The 18,924-nt window shown below is 39.9% G+C and overlaps 1 protein-coding gene across 7 annotated transcripts in view; it reads left to right on the top strand.

The window, feature by feature from the left end:
• The window catches only part of kcnma1a (potassium large conductance calcium-activated channel, subfamily M, alpha member 1a), a 159,262-nt gene that overhangs the window by 106,636 nt on the left and 33,702 nt on the right, over positions 1–18,924 (top strand). For 3 of the 7 annotated variants that reach the window (XM_053621098.1, XM_053621102.1, XM_053621103.1), the window contains exons 10-18: positions 3,153–3,263; positions 3,484–3,589; positions 3,702–3,784; positions 4,338–4,407; positions 4,679–4,834; positions 7,772–7,881; positions 8,174–8,242; positions 12,034–12,120; positions 12,236–12,312. In XM_053621098.1, the coding sequence (XP_053477073.1) occupies positions 3,153–3,263; positions 3,484–3,589; positions 3,702–3,784; positions 4,338–4,407; positions 4,679–4,834; positions 7,772–7,881; positions 8,174–8,242; positions 12,034–12,120; positions 12,236–12,312 (869 nt within the window). Of the gene's footprint in view, positions 1–3,152; positions 3,264–3,483; positions 3,590–3,701; positions 3,785–4,337; positions 4,408–4,678; positions 4,835–7,771; positions 7,882–8,173; positions 8,243–12,033; positions 12,121–12,235; positions 12,313–13,797; positions 13,807–16,450; positions 16,625–18,924 lie in introns of all 7 variants that reach the window. The other 4 variants (XM_053621101.1, XM_053621100.1, XM_053621099.1 and 1 more) reach the window with 3 other exon arrangements.

Here is an 18,924-nt window from a genome sequence, read left to right as displayed (position 1 = left end):
GAAAGTTTCTATAATTTTTATGAAATTGGCATATCCACTTTTGCGTTCGTCTTGGAGGTCCCAACTCTGAAGTCAATCAGCTCCAGCGTGTGTGACTTCTGGCTCAGTGAGTGGTTTTATGTATAATCTCATCGAGGGTCATGGCGGCGTGTTCAGCCGTCAGAGCAGTGACAGAACTGACGCTGGATGTGCAGTTGTAATAAAGAGCAGCTCTGCTGGCACAGGTCTGTCTCTCTGCGGTTTCCGTTAAATCAGAACTGGACCAGGACAAACGAGCCACATAAACCCTTCATGAACTCTGAGCTTATACACTTCCTCCGAATGTGTGTGCTGACACTTAGAATGTGGATCCAGCTCCACCCAGACCTGCAGGACAATGTTCTTGTGTGTGAAAGTGTAGAAAAGCGAACAACATGTGTTAACACCATTACCAACATGACTCTCATAACGAATGAAATTTTGTGCCATCAGTGGAACATTAGTCATTAGGTTCTCTTTGCTCTGTTGAGGTTGATATGGAAAATAAGCTCAGTGCACCACGCCTCATGATGTTAAGTCACAGCACCTGCAGTCATGTCACTGACAAAATGATACTTTTAAATATATTAAGCATGCCTGCAGATGGAGAAAGCACAGTGGAAATGAACACAATCAACAAATCTGAAATGGAGTACAATAAGATAAACAGGAGTATGACAAGATTTTTTTTCATAATTCTGATTTCCTCAAGAGGGAAAAGAATCCCATACATTAACTTGGCACTTTGATATTCAGTGAAGGTCACGTTAATTGTGTAGTTCTAATGAGGACAGGAATAAAACCTGTCTCTCACTTGTTTGAGTATGCGAATGAATCAGAACAGACATCCATTTGGTACACTTTCCTGGTACCTAAAACCCTCCGTTTCCCTGATATGACACATCTCTTCTGTTGCTGTCTGAGGACAATCAGATCCATGCAGCAGTCATGTCTTACCAGTGAATTCTGTTCAATTTAAGGATTAGAGCAGTATTGATGGTGTCGCTGCTGATGCTGATGTTCGAGCTTTTGTTTTTCTCTCACTCTCTTTCCTTCTTTCTTCAGTGTTTTGTTTTAATTTCCATGTTTTTGCATGCTTCTCAGTGCATGCCATATGTGTTCCCTTGTGCATTTGCTTGCTCAGTTTGTGCTCTTTTGCATTTTTTTTCATCTTATCATGTATAATATTTTATTCTAAGTCCAAGTGTTCTCTCCACCGTGTGTTGTTTTCTGTGTAGTGTTTTAATGTTTGTATTTGAATTATATTTAATATTTATATATTTTCTTCAGTTACACGTTACGATATTTGAAGAAATTTGATGTTAGATACTAGTTAGTTACTTTTAGACGCGATTATGTAAAGCAAAACCATTCATTGGACCATTAATTGTAGAATACATGCTTTGGGAATCAACTCCAGCCTTTTGATGGTTCTCTAGGTTCTCTAGGAAAAGTGAAGTGACTTCAGGCAATATGTAATGACATCAGACTTAAAACTAATCCTCTTCTTCTTGCATTTGTATTGCTTTAATTGGCAATAATACTCTGAAAGTATGTTGATGGTGGTGCAATACAATCAGTAGCACAGTCACACACACCACTGATAAGTCATTCAAACATGGAGACAAGATGTCTGACGTATGCGTTTGTATGCAGGCCGGAGACCCTTTAGTGCTGTTATACAGTATCATTTAAAAAAAAGTGATGGGCCTGTCACACAAAGGGTTGAACCTCTAAAGAGGGTGCTTGTAAATGGGTAAGCATGAATAATGTAGGCCTCATCAAATCAGTGCTGTACCAGATGCTGCTGGCTCCTCATAATACCAGTGACCCAACAGAGTCCTCTCATGTGAGGATAGGCAAGCATACAATTACCACTGCTCATTAAAATACTTAGAGGAATGAAGGCAAGATCTGTGAAGATCATTATGTTCAATAGCATCCAGACCCTGTTGCATTTGTCAGTTCCCCCTCCAGCCAGATTCGTCTGTAGTTTGGCACAGCTTAGCTCTCTGAGCACAAACAGCTGCTTATAAATGAAAACACAAACACATACCCTCACACTTGAGAGTAAAAACATGCAGCTAATGGTTAAGACTGAAAATTTGTGCTCTTGGTTCAAATATCAGGAGGGGCAAGTAATGTGACAGATTTAGATTGATGACTGAGTATGTGTGTAGCTCCTCAGACCTTGACCACAGTAGCACAGAAAAGATCCAGTATGTGATTTGAGCTGGCCTGCAGTCCTTATGCTTGGAAATTTGGTTAACAAATAAATAGCTGTTATTAGAATGTGATTTTCCTGAAGTTTTTGATGAGGCAAAAGTGTGCTCCCTTGATTTTTAAGTGTTGGTTTGCTGCTGAGATGCATGACGTTTTTTTATACTAACCTTGAGCAGTGTTGGCATGTAATCCAGTGTAATCATTGGAATTTACACACTAATTACATGGAAAAAATAACAGTTGTGGCCAGTCAAAGATGCCCATCATGTCCTGTTGGCACTGAAATGTTCCTGCTTTAAGTCCAGTGCAGCAGGGTCTCTGGTCATGTATATCCCTCAGACTCTCAGCAAGTGAAACTAGAGCTGATTGTGGATAGAGTGTCCAAACATACACCACAATGCCAGGACCTTAGTTCCAATCCAGTTTAAGACTAAAATCAAGTTTTTGTTACATCTAAAACCTGCCAGAATTTAAATGCAGCATGTGTCCAAGGAGATGCCAGATAACCTGAAATCAAGGTTAGAAGTTTCAGCAGCCAGAGACCAGAAAACACTTTAGAGGCTTTTTAGCAAGTCAGTTTGCATTGAAGGTCAGGTTTTTTGCCAGCATGCAAACATGTAAGAAGGTGGTTTGGCTTTATATATGGATTACACTCTGAGAACCTCTGACAAATCGAATGGAACGAACAGGATTCATTTTAAGATCTAGGCTAGATGGAAGTTTCATGCCATGTTAGACCGCTTTTATAGATATGAGGTAAAGGAGCATTTGGCAAAGTCAGCTGAGGTTTTAAAAGCTTTTTGTTGTCAAAAGTAATGTTTGTATTTTTGATGACTACTCTCTTTAAACTACACGCCAGACGCTGTGTTTGTCTCATTTTGTTCTGCTAAGCTGAATTTTCCCCTTTGCAGGCATATTGTCGTCTGTGGTCATATCACACTCGAAAGTGTATCCAACTTCCTTAAAGACTTCCTACACAAGGACAGGGATGATGTCAATGTAGAAATTGTTTTTCTTCATAAGTAAGTACATTCTTGTTTTGTTAATACCAAGTATAGACGAAGACACAAACTCCACTTTCACATTTGAGAAAGTGTAACAGCACCAGAGGATTAGGAAAAAAACAAGCATATCTGCTACTCATAAAATCTATTTATTTTGTCTGTCCACATGTTGCTATGTACTTTTGCCAAATACAAACATATACAAGTATTGAAGATGCTCTGTTTCCCCTTGCTTTAGTATTTCCCCTAATCTTGAGCTGGAAGCCTTGTTCAAACGTCACTTCACTCAGGTGGAATTCTACCAAGGATCTGTTCTTAACCCACATGATCTAGCTAGAGTCAAGGTAATTAGTTCTAGTAGGTGATGATTAAGGTGCAGGCAATGGAGATGCATAATTATATGATAAATCTCTATGTTCTGTGACCTTTGTGTTATTCCATCACTTGAAAATGTAGATTGAGTCAGCGGACGCATGCTTAATTCTCGCCAACAAATACTGTGCAGACCCAGATGCTGAAGATGCATCGAATATAATGAGGTTAGTTTGTTTTTCCATAAAGTCCAAGGAACGTTCATGTTTTGCACATTTCTGTGTATCTTATTCCTTTCCCTGTTTTCTGTGAGATTTTCTGTTCTCATGCCTCAGGAGAGTAAAAAAAGAGGTGTGAATGAGGTACTCAGAAATTCTCTAAATGCCCAGAGCAGCACATGTTTATTTTGGCCCAAGATGAAAAGAATTTAATATCACACTGGGAGGGCATGGGCACCCATTTCTCAGTTCATTCAGAGCATGTGCACGTTGTGCATGTTGCATTCAGCCCAGTGTGCTCCGAAAATATTTTTATTGGGAGGATTCCAAGTGTGCTTCAACACGATCGTCTTATTAAGACCCAACGCTGCATTAAGTGGCTTCATGCACAAGTAAATTCCTCACCTCTCTTTTACATCCCTGGAGAGATTCAAATGAAGCAACCAGAGTCCACCTCTCACCTCACTTTTCATAGATTCTGCTGTCATGAAAGAAGATTAATTCAATTTAGCTTGGATGTGGTTTGAGCTATAACTTATTTATGTGTTTCTTTTTGTTACAGAGTAATATCGATCAAGAATTACCATCCAAAGATAAGAATAATCACTCAAATGTTGCAGTACCACAACAAGGTATTATTGCAGTTTCCTTACTTTTTTTCTGGTTTTGTTGTACATGTTGAGAGCATTTAACACTTTGCACTGTTTACAGACAAGATTTACAGATGCAAACAACCGTATCGTCCATAATTTAAACATGTCATTTTTTATTTAAGTGCATTCCTCATCTCCAGTGGATCTAACTGTTGATAATGAACATTCTTTTCATTATGTTAAATGTCTGTATGGTGTCGGAGCAGGAGACTCAGTTGACTTAGTGTTTTCCTGTCCCGTGTGTGTTCAGGCGCATCTGCTAAACATTCCCAGCTGGAACTGGAAGGAGGGCGATGATGCGATCTGCCTGGCGGAGCTGAAGGCGGGCTTCATAGCCCAGAGCTGCCTGGCACAGGGTCTGTCCACCATGCTTGCCAACCTCTTCTCCATGAGGTCATACATCAAGGTAATGTCGGCTCTGACCTCTGGCTCCGATAAAGCGCATGGCTATGCATGCTATCCTTATATGCTAGAATCAGCCTCCCAGTCAATCCCCACTGCAGCTCAATCACTGCGGCTATTACGCTGCAGGGTAAATCATCTCCGGAGCTCTGCCGTCTCATTTGTTTCCCACTCAGGACAGCAGCGCAGCAACGCTGTCACCATTACGGGGTAATTGATATGAGTGGATGGCACTGCAGAGGCGAGAATGTAAATTAGTGGCTTTTCTCGGTCTGAATTTACTGTCCCCCTGCATGCGTAGCAATGAAATGTGAACCATGTGTCTGTTCCATAGTCACAAGCAGCACCTCAGAGCAATCTGTATTTATAGCCAGCCTGCCTCAACACACACACACACACACACACACACACACACACACACGGCTCTGTCACAGAACTGTCCTTACAGATGAGGAAACATCAGATCAAAATTCTACATTGTCCGTGAGACTGAGCCGAATCACACTAGACATGCTGTCTCCAGCATGGCTGTGGCTTAGGGGATTTCGGGATGAATGGGTATTGGTTTAATATGAATGAGTGAGTGTTTGAGGTGAATGGATGAGGCTTTACTGTCAGTGTCAGATGAGGAGAGGCTGGATTTGGTTAGAGGACAGAAAGCAGTCAAATTGAAATTATTTTCCATTCCCCAAAAGGCCATAACATTTGGCTTAGATTTTTGGATGCAGTGCAAGCTCTTAATATTAAGGAGGGGCTTACTTCCTGGAGAGAAACATTCTCGTGTCATAGAAAAATGAGGAATAACTGTGCAATGACTGTTAAATTGTATTATGTGTGGAAACATCTGCAGGGTCGATCATTCCTCTCGTAAAAACACATGGGACAGGACCAGGACCACCCATGCCAGTCTGCAGCGTACACGCAACACACAGACTAACATTTCCATCTTGTAAGGGTGTCTGACTCAAATATACAGGCTTGGATTCAAACATTCTGATGTAGTTCTTGGTGCCCCATCAACGTTCTTCTCTTAAAACAATAAGACAAGTGAGCATGGAAAAGAGGTCGGGGTTAACTGCAGAATCTGGGATATAGTTTGAAAATGATAATAAATGAGTAAGTTGTTCAACACTAGTGAGACACTTAAACATTTATCTTTGAATTGAATAATTTTTTGCATTTGTCAGAGCCCAAGGTAATCATAACTAGAGGAAGCCTGCATCTGAGCTGTCTTATACCCAAGTTATTGTATCTGTAGTTCCAGCTATGTGGCCTGCTGTAAGTTCACAAACACAAAACCAGAAGCTTTTATTTAAGCCAACCCTCATTCATTCTCATCATACTGATGATTGACTAGCATATGGAACATATTATTTACATTTTTGTAAATACAAATGTAAAAATGTGAATAATTGCAGCTAAAAACAGTTTTTTGTTTGTTTGTTTGTTTGTTGTTGTTTTTTTTACAAATAAAAAGGAACACTTTGTAATTTTGTCAGTGAAGACTAAAGGTCCTAAAGCATAAAAACGTACAGTAAAGGAAAATTCCTAAAATGAGTCTAACTGTCTTGATTTCTGTTTTTGAAAAACATTGTTTCTTGAGAAGCCAAATCAATTTCCTCAGCCTTTGTCATTCAAAAAACGCATTGCATTAATTCCGGAAGCAATTAGCAAAAATAGGTCAGCGGTGGCACATTACAACTCCTCAGTGAAAGCCCAACAGGACAATGTGCGAAAGAGCATCACCAATCTGTCTCATTCGATGCACTCAAGCAGAAGGGGTAGAACAGACTGCTCTGCCTCCTGAAATCAGTGCTGATGTGAGTGGGCACTCAGGAAACAAACCACAAGGGCACAGAGAAGTGTTAATGAGATACTCACACGCTCATACAGAAAGTGTTGCTTGCTGTTTGGAGGTAGGATTTGTGTTAGTTGAACAGATTTACTGAAAGACCATTAACTGACTATAGAAGCAATAACTTAGCTTTTGTCAGACCTTTCACTATGTAAAAGCAGTAAACAGATGGGTTTTGTGCTGAAGCTGGCGATCAGACAGTGCTTTTCCTGCTCGCTGGAGGAACTCAAGGAAATGATTGTTCTGTCGTTGGAGGAGCTCATGCCCGCAGCATTTACATCAGGCCTGACAGACTGTGACACAAATGTGTGAGGTAATTTAGGAAGCCCTAAGTAAATGGCTGCCATCTCTTCAGGGCAGAATGACAAGAGCCCTCCTATTAGCACAGTCCTTAAAATTGCCCGCCTAAAAAGCATCGGCTCTCAGCCAAGCCGAGACAGGGGGAGCTCTCTTTAAAAGTCAAGCCTGCCTTTGAAAGGCACGCTCCAGCCTGCCTGTCAGACAGATGCTGGGTTGGAGATGGCAGGGTAATGACTGAAGCTTTGCCTAATGGCACTGCTGCTTATCAAAGCTCTCCCTGGCCTGCTCCTCAGACATGTGTAATGAGGGAATGATGAAGGAACCAGAGTAAAACCTAGACTGATAGAGAAATACTGTATGCCTTGCACAGTGTTCCCTGCGTTCCCGGTTAGGTCCTGATGCCGTAAACCCGTAGCTTAGTTCCATTTCTTTATCTATGTTATGAATTATTCAGTGTTTATATGAATTACTTTAAGATTTTTTTGTGTTACCAAATTATTATCTGATTATTTCTTGTTTGTGTAGTACAGTCAATAAGTAATTAAACTGTGACAGGTTTTGTTGTTTTGACTCTGTACACAAGTATATTGTGAAATGAAACGAAGCCTATAAGGCTAAAGAATGTCTGCTTTAATGTTTCAATGGTTTTTACATCTGTATTTAGCAAAGCACATGCACAATGGTTACATTGATAAAATTATGAAACTGGACCATCAGTAAAAAGAATCAGTAAAAAGTTCTTACTTCTAGTAGCAAAAGTAACTGCTGTGTTTCTCTGCTTTACAGATTGAAGAGGACACATGGCAGAAATATTATCTGGAGGGTGTGGCCAATGAGATGTACACTGAGTACCTGTCCAGTGCCTTTGTGGGCCTTTCTTTTCCTACAGTTTGTGAGTAAGTAAGCCAGATCCATATGTCAGTATTTTTATTCTGAATTAGAATTGAGGTTATTAAATACCATCTCCAGAAAGTACTGTAGTTACTACTCTACTCTAAATGTTATTCATGTTGTTCTTTGCATACAGTATTGTAGTTCCTGACGTTACAGTTAAAATGATTGATAGTAGCTAAAGTATAATAGTTATGCTATACAATGGAGATGTATTTTAGCCTTTAGTCCTAGTCCTGTGGTGGAACTGCTTTTAACACAAAAACACTGACTTTTCCTTATTCCTCTTTATTTCAGGCTATGTTATGTGAAGCTCAAATTGTTGTTGATTGCTATTGAATACAAGTCAGAGCAGAGGGAAAGCAGGTTTGTCCCCCTTTGGTCTTCCTGATTCATCATGGCACATATTCCTGTCCAAAGAGGGGCAAAGCAGTTGGGTCCCTCATTGGTTCTTTTGAGAGTTCCACTATATCCGATTCTCTTGAGCCACCATCCCATTTCACAACGGTCTAATTAACATATACTCTTATTAAGGTTAAGTACAAGATTTAGAACTTAATATTCAACCTAACTGAGACTTAGACTAGATTGAAAGCTGCCTCACTGTAGCAGTATCAGCACACAAACCAATTTAGATCCCTGCAGGTCATTGCCCTTTCTATAAAACAGATTATGATGACTGTATGTGCGAGTCAGTGTGACACAATAAAGCCATAACATCTGCTCAAACTCACTGTGATCTATTGATGAAGGCTTTACTCTAAGAGTAAAAGGCCTCCCATCAATAACACTCTTGTTGCATTCTGTTAACTGAACCATTAGAACTAATAACATGAAGTACTCTGTCTCAATAACCTCAACTTGCCAATTCCCACCACCCCTCCCACATCCACAACTTGTCGTCAGATGTTTCTGTATAACTTTCTAATACATTTTTTTGGTGTATTTCACAATAACTAATGAGTGTGGCAGTCAACTGGCCTGAGCAAAAACACCGACCTAGGCATTCAGCAAATACACTTGCATTTGGCCTTTGGTTGTTTAGACTGAACAGTATATTTCATAGGTTTGGTTTCTGGCACAGTCTTTATGTTAGCTAAGTACTTATTCGTTTACAGCTTTATGTTAGAGACTTTTCTCAAAACTGTTTTAATGAAAACAGTCAAATATATTTTCATAATTGTACAACATTTATAGAGGGCAAAACACAGCACTTCATCATGCTATTTGAATCATTCTTCCAGGGGATTTTAAATTCCACTCTGATGTCCTATACTTACTTTGCATTATAGGTGATTAAAAATAAATGATCTTTTTTTTATTTATTTATTTTTTGCCTAATCACATTTATTATAAAACTCAATAGAATGAGCTTACATTTCTGTTTTGCCCTCTACTATTGTCCTTCATTTAGAGCAAGGTCAGTTGAGGCACAAGTGATTTTAAACCTCACCTCCTTTTTTTGAGTCCATGACACCATGTAATAAATGTGTGATTTGTAATGTTTTCTTGTTGTTTGCAGAAGCAGAAAGCGGTATGCCCTCTTCATTTTCTTACCTCTCCACACTTTAGATCCTCCATCTGTTGGGGAAAAAAAAATCCAATAATAAAAAAAAAAACTTAAGGATATTGTACCATCCCCCTTTTCAAATATGGCCAAATCTCTCATTCTCTTATTGTGATCCTTGTGCTTAATGCACTAACTTCTTTGCAGGCAGAAAGAATAGTTATCATCATTTGTTCCTTTGTCTGTACTGTTTATCATCTCCATGTTATTCCAGTTTGCGTTTTTTTTTTTTTTTTGGTAATGTTTTTCAGTGTCTTATCAGCTGTGCACATATCTGCTCAAATGAACAATCTCTGTCCTTCTGTTTTCTATGCTATTTTCTCCATCAAAACAGTACTTCATGTTTTTAAAGTTCCATCTCACCTAACCAAACTCAAAAGAAAGCGCTCTGACAAAATCAGTTGTCGTTTGGAAACTTGACCATCGCAAAAAATACAAGAAGCATTATTGTCTGCACATGCTTAAGTTAACTTTAAAAACACGTGGCATGATATGCCCTGCCTATTCCAGTTAAACAAGGCCACTGTCAATAACAGTCATCTTTCTTTACCTCCCATTGCCACACTAACACCGAATCACGTGTGCATATCTGTGTGTGTAGAATGTAGTGTGTATGATTGTGTGTGTGTGTGTGTGTGTAATAGTCTCAACATGTCACTTTGCTATGTTTTGTATGTAAGTAAAGATTATAGAAGTGTGTGTGTCAGTGTCAGCGTGTTCTGTGTGGAACTGTCTCTCATCATGTACCCTAATGCCTGTGTGTCTCTGAGTAGATGTTTATGAAGTGAGGTCACTTCCTGTCAGTTTGGTGTTCTATACAACATTCCAACTGCACAGAAGTTACTGCAACAGTTTGCATCTACGTGCCAGTTTGCCTACGTGCAGTGGCTGTACCTGCTCTTTCTCTCTCTTACAGTAGATGTGCCGATGGTTGTGACACTCTTGGTTGCAGCATGCCTGAACACTGTCACGTGACGTGTGATGCTTGCCTTGTTTCCCATAATATGAGGTTTGATCAGACTACAGGCCTCTGTTGCCAAGTGATTGGACCACATGGAGTACACATGAAAAATCTCAGATTTGGGGAGCAACATGTGTGAATATGTTGGTGAATGAGTCGGTTTGTTATTTTGCCATCTTTTCAATAGCATGCAGAATGTGCTGTTATAAAGAGTGGGAATTTAATTATATAAAGCTTTGACACAAACAAAGAACATTGGGAAGTTACTCAGTTCTATTTCTTTTTAACCAAAATGGTCTTGTGTTCTTGTATTTTTTATTTATTTTTTGCTAATAAAGTTGACTATGGCTTTATAATAGATTAAATCCCCCTCTTTTAGTCATTCCTGATAACATGGTTGTGTGTGGAGCCCAGAAGAAAGAGGTTTCATATGCTTTATCTGATTGAATGTTCAGTTTGCTTTAATATGTCTGTAACTGGGCTGCAGTGCTCAGCTCCTCACTTTCATCTGGGCTCTGGCCAGGCCCAATGTTTGTCCAATGTTGCAGTCACCACTCAACTCATTGATGACTTCTAACCAAAGGCAAGCATTAACAACTGTGTTGTCTCGTCCCGTCTCTGTCTAATTAACGGGGAATGATACAGTGGCTCAGTAGTGGCTCCGTCATCACTACTGACCTTCTACATTGACTACTAAAACCCGTCTACAACTAATAAGGAATGTTTGGCAAACGATAAACTTTAGTGCCCTACCACCTTGGGAGGTCACAGTGAGACACTGAATGTGCTGGCTGATTTAACTCCAATAATGAAAAATACTGTTTTGAATGGCCTGCTATATTACTCAATGCCTGGAGGTAAAACCTTTTAAGTGATGTGCATGTTGATGCGTCTGATGTTATTTCTGAGCTTTACACTTAAACAGAAGTTGACTGTTGTATACAGTACGTTATTAAAGCAATTGTATTAAACAGCAGTCCATTAACAGCATGAATGAAAATGAGAGCCTTTTCTATAGCATGAGACAATGCAGCTAGCTCAGTTATGCAGGTTCAGGGGTCATCCCTCACCCTAAGTGGCCTGGTGTGGTCTAACATTCTGCTCCTCACTACTATCACAGGAAAACCGCTGCTTGTATTGAAGCAGTACTTTCTGATTATTGGTTTCCGTTCATCTGTCAATCGGAATGCTCCAACTAAAACCACTCCATGAAAGAAATATTAATTCGTTCATTTATTTTGTCCCACAGCCAATCCAGTCTGAAACAGCAATTAAATTAGGATTGGCCAGTTGTGCTACAGTGTTTTGCTTTGCTTTGATTTGTTTTGGATGAGAGAACAAAGGGTGAAATCAATTAAAACTGCAGCAATATGTTTGTGTGGAAAGGAATAGCGCTTTCATTGTTTCTGAAGTTCAGAGCACTTAAAAGATCATTTGTTAAAAAAAAAAAAAAAAGTGGCAAACTGCTTGGGGGTGGTTCAGTGTAGATGCTCTTTTGGCCTGTGAGTATTCCCTGAAGGCCGGAGGGTGTACCATTCCTCTTGATTAGAGCATTTGACTGTGAATTTATTTATTTATTTATTTTATTTTACTTTTGTTAACAAGCACGATTATTTCTTTCTTAAACAGTATTCTGATCAATCCTGGGAACCATGTAAAGATGCAGGAGGGAACCTTGGGATTCTTTATTGCCAGTGATGCCAAAGAGGTCAAAAGGTATTCATGTCCTACTCTGAACTGAAGGTCAACTGTCTGTCTCTCGGTTATTGGTGTCACATGATGTTGTCTTCATGATACATCCATGTTCATTTGTATGCTGTTTTTCTCTCAGAGCATATTTCTACTGCAAAGCTTGTCATGATGACATCACAGATCCCAAAAGGATCAAAAAGTGTGGCTGCAAGAGACGTAAGTACACCAGGCTACCCCTCACCCTTCACATTTCACTGGAGTCTCCACAGGATTCAGCTGTGCACATGCAAAATGATGTTTGAAGGATCCGTGTGATTATTAGTTGTTACTTTTTTAGTATGTTGTGTAGTCCTCATCTCTGCAGTCTTGATTTAATCCAAAGTAATTAGTTTCAAATTATTCTACCTGTTCTATGCTTACATTTGCTTATATTAAAAATAAATAAATAAATAATAATAAAAAACAATTCAAAAGTTTCTTTAAGCATTTGCATGTACTCAATGCCTTTTATTTGCAGGATGTATTATAGTAACAATTAAGGAAGTAAGGATCAGCGTGCCCTTTACACCAGAACTAGAAGGGTTTGACACCTGAATATGAGAGAGTCAAGAAGTGATCGAGAGTCTGCAATAGGGGGAGAGAAAGTGTCAATGAGTGATGACAGTGAGAGGGGGAAAAAGCAGCTAGTCATCAACATGCTAATGATTGAGAAAGAAGAGAGAGAGAGAAATAGAGATGGGAAAAGGAAATGACGTGATTAGTGGGGCTGAAGAGAGCCTGTCAGCCCATGCTAGCATCAGTGGGAGAGATTTTGAGATAATGGCACCAGTCAGGTGGAAAAACGAAAGGCATAGAGCTCTGGCCACCCTCGTCAGGCACACCACAAACACACTCCTGGCCCGGGATCATTTTACTAATCATATCCACCATGTTTACCCAGAGAGCCCAGTGCTAGTGCTACTCAACTTCGCCACTGTCATCTCCCACTGCCTCTGCCTGGCAGGAACCCATTCTGACAGGAAGGCACTGAAGCAGAAAGGAAAGAGTCACAAGGATTTGTACTGCTGAGTGTAGATGCTCAGTGTTAGACTCTTTGTTAGTGACAACTGCAGCATAGATAATTAGATGCAGACTGATTAGGTGTGTTGAGGCAGGTATATCATTAGTTCTGTGTTTGAGTGGAGGAAGCATTAGCATGACAGTAGGACTAATGCATAGTTAATACTTGACCTATATAAGCACTTGTCTGAATCAGTTAGCCACAGGATGAATAATTTAATTACACAGTGAATGGTCATTGCTTGAGTCTCTAAACTAAACTGTTTACTATTGGCAGCAAATGGAGGGCTTTAAAAGTAGACACCCTGAATTTGATTCTCAGTAACTTTAAAACAGCCATCCATGTCCTGATGGAGCTTACTGTAGACTGGGTGGATAAAGCAGGCACTCGAGCCTAACCAAAGCTGTTTTGTGTCTTTTTTCTTACCAGAGTGGGATTTTCCACTATAACTTTCAGGTCCTATTGAAATAGGCTGATTTTCAGAATGCCTCACTGAAAAAGAGATGACCTTTCCATTGCTGTAATGGACGTTTATGATATTTATTTTGTTTACTCTCTTCATGTCCATTGACACACTTTCTGATGTATTTCCTTCCTTGCTGCCTTGGAATGTGCCTCTTTATTTAACCCCTCACTGGTAGTGATATATTGTGAGTAAAAATGGGCTCCCTGTGGCACAGAGTGCAGTCTAACTGTCTCTCTATCTCTCTGTTGATAGAATATATCTATCTATCTCTCTCTCTCTATATATATATGTTGCATGTACCAGTCTAGCTGCTGCATCCTCCCTATACCTCCCATCTCTACACTGTCCTCAGGTCAAGTCAAGTAATGATAAAACACAATACAGCTCAAAGATCCAACATGGCCCCTTATCTGCTCTCTCTCCACCCCAACTTCCCACCCTCAGTTTCTCCAGATGACCATTGTGTTCTTCAGTGAGAGGAACAAGAACACCAGTAACCCACAGCGCAGTTGTACCTTCTGGAGCCAAGACTGTTTATTTGATCTAATGGCTTCGATGTTCTGTTTAAATCTATTTCCAACAAATCTCAAAAGCCGAGCAGATTGATATTTTCAACACTAGACTTCAAAGAGGAGGGGGAAGTTCATCGCTGTCCGTCCCCTTGCTGTCATAGGCAATTTTGCAAATCGCTGTATTTTTAGAAAGTGGAAAGTGTCCTGTGGGAAGTTCTTCACATTGTCTCAGTTTAAACAATCTGGTTTCCTTTCGCTTCTCCTCTTCTCCGGCCCCTGCTGCCCAGGCCATGTACACAGCACTCATTGCTATTCTCAGAATTGAAATGATCCATCTCTGCGTTTCAATTCTCTGTAGTACTCGGGCCCTTTTTTACTCACTGCCAATGATCAGCATACCTGTCAGTATCAGAGTCATTGTGGTAGGATTGACCAGCTGCTGTACAGTAAGTGGCCAACAGATGGCGGAATAGCTCTGTAGTTGAGATTGAAATATACTGCGGTCCTCACAGTCCTGTTTAGCAAGAATGCTGTCTCACCTGGCTTTCTTTAAATAAGTGTCTCAGTGGAATGGGGTGTGTTTTTGTTTGTTTGTTTGTTTGTTTGTTTGTTTCTACTTTGTTGTTATTTGTAGACATGCAGCTTGTATTTTAGAGAGGTAATATTATTTCTGCAGGAAGTTTTGCTTAAAGGGAAGGGCTATATTGTGATTGGTCTTTATTTTGGAGTGTCATAACAACAATAGGTAAGGGTATTGTTACTGGATTATATCCATACACCGTTCCTCACCAGTTATATACTGTATGTCTGTAATTGTTATACTATATTGTAGGGTTTGTACAGTGGCTTAGTCTTATAAGTGCCAGCAGCATTCTTGCTAAATATGGTTATTCTGTTTGAGAGACTCCAGTTAGGATTTGTGTGTAGCTGCGTTAAGTCCCTCATATCATCATGTTGTCTTGTGTGTTCCTCCCTCCATGTCTCTATGACTAACATATCCACATGACTTATGCTTGGATGAATGTCAACCCCAGATCTCTGAAGTGGCAGATTTCAGCATGACATTGACGTCTCAGACTCGCTGCTGCACGTCAAGCGGCACCTTGAACTGTTTCTGTCCTGCAAACAGTTGACTAGCCTCCACTCCAGCACTGAGACTGCACTCACCTCTCTGCATGCTTATGATCCCTAATTTCAGCTGTTATGCATGGTCCTAACGGGAATAACAGTCCCTGAGGTTGTGGCCACGATTTAAAAGGCCCAGTAATGTACCCTATTCTCTTGCTGGCATGTTACTGAAATTGACCTATTAATGTAGACTAATGCCTTCAGACAGAAGTGGAAAAAAGCAGGATTTTCCCTGCAGATTTCGAGTTCTTTTCAGGGTGCCAGACTCTATTATGGTCTATTAACACAATGGCACCGGGAGAATGAGTACCAGGGACTGTTTTTTGTTTATATTTTCATTATTTTTATTTAGCTAGGATCACAGCAATCAAATACTGTGTAGTCTCTCACCACCACTCCCCCAAGACACACACACACAGACACACACACACACACACTTATATTTTCCCATAATGGTCCTACATACATGGTTTTTTATACAGTATTGTTAAATGCAGAAACGACAATGTTTAATCAAAGTACAGTGCAATATCGTATAATAACACACCCTCAACATCTCCTACTGAGTCTGGTATCAGTGCAGAGGGGGTAGTGGTGTGATGAGTTGGCATAGGATTCAGGAAAAGAGCCTGATGGCCTAATCAGGGCCCTGCTGCTGCATGATGGGATACAGGTACGTGATCCTCTCCTTAAAACATAGAGGATACAGGTTATGAACAGAGTTTTGCTGCTAATGGCATTCACTCATCCATCTCTTCCTGATTGCCTCCTGCCCCTATCTCCTGATCTTACTGTCATATCTGACCATTTGACCTTTTATGACATGATCAGCCTTAGGGCACAGCTTGACCCTGGCGAGATGGCTGTTTTCTGCCAAAAATGTTGTGAGACACCTATTGGAAATCTGATCAATCGCAAATATTAAGAAGTGAATTTGGACTCCTCAGTATTCTTGCACTAAATATATGAAGCACAATTTTCTGTGCTGTAGCTACACTGGAGCTGTGTGTTCATCTCCCAGTAATGGGTCAAGCCTGTGAGAGCTTGCTGCTAAGGCTTTGCACTTTCTGTTCCTTTATAAAAAAAATTTTAAAAAATACCTTCAGACATCCCTGGTTTATGAACTCTTTTTTTCCTTGCCATTAACCTGCTGCTTCTCCTCTCCTCTCATCCAACACGTGACTGTAGCCAAGATGTCCGTCTACAAGCGAATGAAACTGGCATGTTGTTTTGATTGCGGGCGCTCTGAGCGCGACTGCTCGTGCATGGCAGGCAGTGTACATAGTAACATGGACAGCCTTCAGAGGGCCTTCCCACTTTCTTCTGTCTCTGTTCATGATTGCTCAACCAGTTTACGTGCCTGTAAGTTCGATCGCCAACCACATGTTCTTTCATGTTTGTGACCTGTGTATGTGTCTGTGACGTATTCCATGTGTTGTGCATTTTTTTTTTTTTTTTTTTTACTTTGTTCTGTGCCCTCATTGTTTCCCTCTCCGTGGCTTTTTTGGGTGTTTTTTCGCTGGGTGTGGTGCTTTATGAATGGGTCTGATGTTCTGTACCGTGGTCGAGTGGTAGTGGTAGTGTTGTGGCTTCTCTGTGCTGCTGCAGTAGGTGGTAGGCGTGTTGTCGCATGCTGTGTTAGTGGAGCACTTGTGCTGTGCTGGTGCCTACACAGTCACTGTTTGGTGTTGAGAACTACAAATCAGGTTAATGTTTTTATCTGTTCAATGAAAGTAAGTTTGATGTTTGTTAAAAATAACTTTGATAAGCTTTTTTTTGTGTGTGTATGCTGCTGATGTTTACTTTTATGATGGATAATGACAATGATTTTTCAGGTTGGGAACAGTACAATGTCACACTAACTTTTTCCCCCGCCTGTAAAGCAGCTTCAAGTTCCAGGGGTCAGCTGAAAAATATTATTGATGTCATGTTTTGTAATAGTAAAGATGTAAGACATGTGACTAATATGTATCATTCAGAAGATACAAGCAATGTGTGGTCAAGTTTGATAAATTGACTAGTACTATAGGCCAACAGAATTTCCTGCTTAATTAATAATTCCGACATTTTAACTGCAATACAGGACATATAGAGAAAAGTTTCAATTATTTAATTATTATATACATTTTCTGTTACATGGTATATTTTGTTTAAAAGTGCTCTTTAATGACAATCTACTAAATGCTCAAGAGTTGAAAAGTACGGAAGCCCTAAGCGGTCCTGCATTATACATTTTTTTTTTCTTTGTTGTTTTCTCATGATCTCGACTCATGACTTCTCAAGTGTCAAACACTAATGTGGAAGTTGTCAGTCCTGCAGGGATGAGGTATTTTTGTAGACCACTCCGGAAGTTAGCATCACCCTGATTCCCTCGACAACAATCCAACAGGATTTTTCCATTAAACTCTGTGACCAACAAAAGTTTATGATTCTTCCATGTTTTATTCATCAAGATAATCTTCACAATTGAACACAGCTGTTATGAATTTTGAAGCCTAAATACAATCGCCAGAAGTAAAAGCTAATGTTAGGTTATAAACGAACTACACGATGGTCACGTGACTTCAACATCACCACCACTAAGCTTTCGACAACTTTTTCAATCTTTATTTAAAAAAACAATACAATTGGAAAATGCTATAAATTGATCAATCTACAAGTGTAAGTATAAACACAACGAGGCTGTAGTAGATGAGATTTCCTGTTCGGTGTGATGACCTCTGTAGTCCCATTTAGCCACTTGTTAGCAACCATCTTTTTCAAGACACGTAAAAGCTTATTAAAAAATCCTGAGTGGAGTATTACTGTGTGGAGTATTTTATGGCATAGATATCTTAAGCTTGTGTTAACCACAGAACTTATTTCAGGCATTTAACCAAAAAACCCCATTGACTTTGAGATGATGGGTGTCGAGTACACAGAAAAATTAAGTCGAGATCATGAGAAAACAACTTTTGTTATGTCGAGATCACGAGAAAACAACAAAGAAAAAAATAATAATGCATGGCCGCATAGGGCTTCCATAGAAAAGTGAGTACACATTTGAAATCTTGTACCCACTGTGGCTCTTAGACAGTTATCTTTTTACCACTAGTCATTATGTCACTACAATTTACACAAGGTGAAAAAGAAAATATTTTCATCTTAGAGAATTTGCTTTTAATGAAGTACGCAAACAGAGTACTTTGCTATAGGACCTTATCCTCTCCTCACTCAATGTTTATTTTTTTCTTAGCTTGCAACCAAGGGAGAGAAAAAGTCAATGTCCTTTATTTAATGCCTTGTATACCACTGTGGGACTGTCTGGCTCAATGTAAAAGTTAAAAGGAGATCCCCTGGCAGAAACTCAATTGAGACGGCAGTGATTCAGACTATAGGAGTCAGAATGACTGACGCAGTTAGCTGTGCAGAACACAGTGCTGTGGAGGGGCCTTTCTTATTAAGTCAGAGCAGATGTGAAATACTAAAGTGTCTGTCAATTAAGCCCTGACAGTAGCACGGCCTGCTTATCAAAGCAGGGGTCAGTTCAGACGATCGCATTTCCTCTGAACTGCTCTCTGACTGCTCTCCACATCCTGCTAGATTAGTGTCAAACATGGTATGATGAATTTGGCTTTGTGTTTTATGTTTTTATTCCGGGTCATGTCCCTGGATACCAATTA

This window comes from Ictalurus furcatus, chromosome 3, assembly GCF_023375685.1.
Source record: "Ictalurus furcatus strain D&B chromosome 3, Billie_1.0, whole genome shotgun sequence".
Taxonomy (NCBI): domain Eukaryota; kingdom Metazoa; phylum Chordata; class Actinopteri; order Siluriformes; family Ictaluridae; genus Ictalurus; species Ictalurus furcatus.
This window is presented reverse-complemented; position numbering and strand designations above follow the sequence as displayed.